Below are 3,675 nucleotides of genomic sequence, written 5' to 3'. Positions count from 1 at the left end.
AGTTAATGTTGTGAAGCGTAGGCTGCGCAAGTACCCAAAATATTAGCATGCAACAGTGGGCTCTAATAAGAACAATGCATGTGCAACACAGTGAGCAGAGCATGTTGGCAGTAATTCATACCTGTTGTAACAAATCTTCCCACCCTGTCCCTACCCACTGAACAGTTCACAAACTTCACTACACACAGGTACTCTATGTTAATTGGCATGGCATGCTGGCAGTTAATAATTCTAGCCAGTATCCCATTGTCAATAGTGGTACTTACGTACATATGTAGTGTAAGCAGTGGAGCAAGCTAAGTAGACACATAATGTTGTTGTTGTTGTTGTTGTATTCTAAACATTTACATGAAAGACTGTACTATCATATGCATTTTGTTGCGAGTTCTTCAGCTGTATGTCTGACTGGATTCCTTCACTGTGCCAGCCTGGATTTCTTCACCGTGCCGGCCGCTACCACAAGTAGAGATTGCTATTGAGGGATGCTCGCAGTTCAAATCTTTGTCAGGAGAGATGCTTTTTATCCTGCCTGCAGTCACAGACAAGCCCCTCCAGTTCAGAGTGCCATCAGGAAACCGAGTTGCTAACAGCTGCTTGCCTCTCCCATCCAGATCAGTATCAGGAGACGCTCTCCCAACCAGATCACTAGCTGAAGATGCTCTCCCATCCAGATCATTATTAGGAGACGCTCTCCCATTCAAACTGCCAACTAGAGATGCACTCCCAACTAGATTGCTGGCTGGAGACGCTTTCCCATCCAGATCAGTATTAGGAGACACTCTCCCATCCACAAGAAGACATTCTCTGTCATGAGCACTATCAAACATTACCCAGCTATAGAGTACATGCAACACAGAGTTGATGAGATCCGTCAACTTAGTGATCGAGAGTTGTGGAGACATTGTCCTGGAAGATTAAATCCAGCTGATTTGCCTTCAAGGGGCACCATGGCTTCAGCGTTGATGGACCAAGTATTGTGGTGGCAAGAACCAGACTTCCTTAGGGAATCAACTACAAACTGGCCAACCATTGAAGTGTATGACCTCAATCATGAAGCGCAGATGGAGATGGTAAAGAACATAACCCCAATTACCCTTTCCTTGGTCTCCATGAGTTCAACCTTTGTCTGTCAGTCTATTAAGGAGTTGATTGATAGCAAGAAATATGGAGGCTTAAATCGATTATTGCGTGTAACCTCTTATGTGATTCGGTTCATTAAGAAGTGCAGGAAACAAACCGACTCATTTGATCCTTTCATATCTCGTAGTGAAATGAATCAATCAGAGCTATTATGGATTAAGTCTGTACAACGTAGTTTTTTTGGTTCGTGAAATCCAATATTTCCGTTCTTGCTCAGGTCCGTGTCCTCTACTAGTCAAGCAATTTTGGGCTGTTTTTAGATATCCAGGAAGTTTTACGTTGTAAAGGTCGACTCAACAATTTGTCTCTGTATCTACTGAGCAAGAACCCAGCCATATTACCACTTGATGATTATTTTGTAAAACTGTTGGTCTTGTGGGCTCATTGGAATGTAAAGCATAGTGGTGTTGCAGATACTCTAACTTATTTACAAGAACGTTTTTGGATCCTGAAGGGACGCCAAGTCGTCAGAAGACTTGTAAAGTCTTGCACTGTTTGCTGTAAGCTTGAGAGACCATCATACTCTTCAGTTACAGCACCAGACGTACCAAATGAACGAGTTTCAGACCAGCCACCATTTACTCACACAGGGTTGACTTTGCTGGACCCCTGTATATTTCAGAGAAGAATATCACTGAGAAAGTATACATATGTCTGTTTACTTGTACGTCAACGAGGGCTATTCATCTTGAGCTCACCCCAAATATGGGAGTAGATTCTTATTTATTAGCTATAAGAAGATTTGCCAGTCGATGAGGGCTGCCAGCAACCTTGATGTCTGATAATGCTAAAACCTTTCAGTCATCAGCTAAAGAACTGATCAAGATTTCTAGGTCAAAGGAGATAAGTCAATACTTGACCAATAATCGAATTACATGGAGTTTTATTGTTGAGAAGGCACCATGGTGGGGAGGATTTTGGAAGAGGATGGTACAAGGAGTGAAGAGATGTCTTAGAAAGACTGTGGGTCGTACCGGTTTAACTTATGATCAGTTACAAACCCTCCTTATTGAAGTTGAGGCATTCATCAATGCTCGCTTCCTCACTTACGTACAGGATGATGTTGATGGAATCAGCTACACTCTTTCTCCATCCCACCTGATTTATGGACGACAGATTGCTGAAAAACCGAATGACAGTCATTTTGATATATCTAGTATGCATGAAATACTCACCAAGAGGTACAAGACACAGAGACACTTGTTGAATCAGTTTACCAAGCAACGGAGGAAAGAATATTTGACAGGACTGAGGGAATCACATCGAGTAAATTCACCAGTCCATTTCGTTGAGAGGTTGTCAATTAGTGCCAATTTCATGACACTAAGTATGCTTCAGATTTAGAGATTAGAATACTGTTTTACAAATTCATTTATTGGTTTTAGAAATGCTGTTTTTGTCTATGTTGATGTCCCTATAGTTGTTCAACAGTGCAGCTTTTAAGTAATTATTTTTTTGGCATTCATGTATAGAGTAAAGACTTTGATCTCACAGACTATACTGTACTGCATAAATAAAAGTACACAAAAAATTTGGAATTTTCAACTAGACTAGGGGGACCATAGCGCATCGATAAAAAGTACTGAAACTAGCTGGAGTAGTGCACGATATTAAATCACAGTAAAACAATAAGAAGTGTTATATCCCTACTGTGCTCCAAGATAACACAATGGAAATGCATGTACAGTAGGGATATAGCACTTCATATTGTTTTACTGTGATTTAGTTCATGCACTACTCCAGCTTGTTTCAGCACTTTCTATTGATGTGCTATGGTCCCTACTCTAGTTGGAAATTCTAAATTTTTTGTGTAGTTAACTTTTTTGTACATAATTATTATGAATGGTGAACCCACGCATACCACATCTGAAATGGTACCACGCTCCCAGCTATATCAATTGTCATCTGAAAAGTTAAGAATCTGTTGTCAGGTATGTTCAACCTGTTCACAGCACTTCGAATCAAGAACTGTTCAAAAAGCACCTCTGCAATCGACGCATACTGAAAAAAATAAAGAAATAGTGCTGTGCCCCCCAGTTATATCAATTATCATCTGAAAAGTGATGAATCCAGTATGCTTCATTGTCGGCTATGCTCAACCTGTTACACAGCAGTACGAATCAAGAACTATTCAAAACGAACCTCTACAATCAAAGTAGCCACCTTGAAAACTACAGATGATTTCCGTGACGAAGGGAAGCCATCATGTGCTACTGCCAAATTGACACTTTTTGCTGTCAACAAAGATGAATGGGACACAAAGGAGGACACTGGTAGGTCCATGAAGAATGCATTGTACGTACTGTGGTATGCCAAAAGGAACCTTTGGGGCTGAAGTGATGTCGAACAGTAAAAAAATCAAGCTCGTAGCTTTAGCCATTGTAGAGTTACGCTTGTCTGAAGGTATTAGTTACTCAGTCAGTCAGTAGAAAATTTCTGTTAAAATAAATAATTTGTTAAAAATTCTGTAGCAACTTGTTGAAAGCCTTTCGGGTCAATCTGAAGGCTTGTTTGGGCATAGTTTTGCCTAACCAA

The 3,675-nt window shown here is 40.5% G+C and overlaps 2 protein-coding genes across 2 annotated transcripts; both read left to right on the top strand.

The window, feature by feature from the left end:
• Positions 1–845: 845 nt before the first annotated feature.
• On the top strand, positions 846–1,855 carry LOC136244155 (uncharacterized). The gene is made up of 2 exons (XM_066035672.1): positions 846–1,323; positions 1,401–1,855. The coding sequence occupies exons 1-2, from the start codon at positions 846–848 to the stop codon at positions 1,853–1,855; spliced, it is 933 nt and encodes a 310-aa protein (XP_065891744.1).
• A 59-nt stretch (positions 1,856–1,914) lies between these two features.
• LOC136244154 (uncharacterized) lies at positions 1,915–2,484 on the top strand. Its single transcript, XM_066035671.1, has one exon. The coding sequence runs from the start codon at positions 1,915–1,917 to the stop codon at positions 2,482–2,484; it is 570 nt and encodes a 189-aa protein (XP_065891743.1).
• The last annotated feature ends 1,191 nt before the right edge of the window (positions 2,485–3,675 follow it).

This window comes from Dysidea avara, chromosome 14 (assembly GCF_963678975.1).
Source record: "Dysidea avara chromosome 14, odDysAvar1.4, whole genome shotgun sequence".
Classification (NCBI taxonomy): domain Eukaryota; kingdom Metazoa; phylum Porifera; class Demospongiae; order Dictyoceratida; family Dysideidae; genus Dysidea; species Dysidea avara.
The sequence above is the reverse complement of the archived record's forward strand: the minus strand, read 5'-3'. Positions and strand labels throughout refer to the sequence as shown.

Coding starts and splice junctions, on each gene's coding strand:
- LOC136244154 (XM_066035671.1), top strand. CDS start 1,915: ATGTCTGATAATGCTAAAACCTTTCAGTCATCAGCTAAAGAACTGATC.
- LOC136244155 (XM_066035672.1), top strand. CDS start 846: ATGCAACACAGAGTTGATGAGATCCGTCAACTTAGTGATCGAGAGTTG. Junction 1,324..1,400: donor TGTACAACGTAGTTTTTTTG/GTTCGTGAAATC, acceptor GGCTGTTTTTAG/ATATCCAGGAAGTTTTACGT.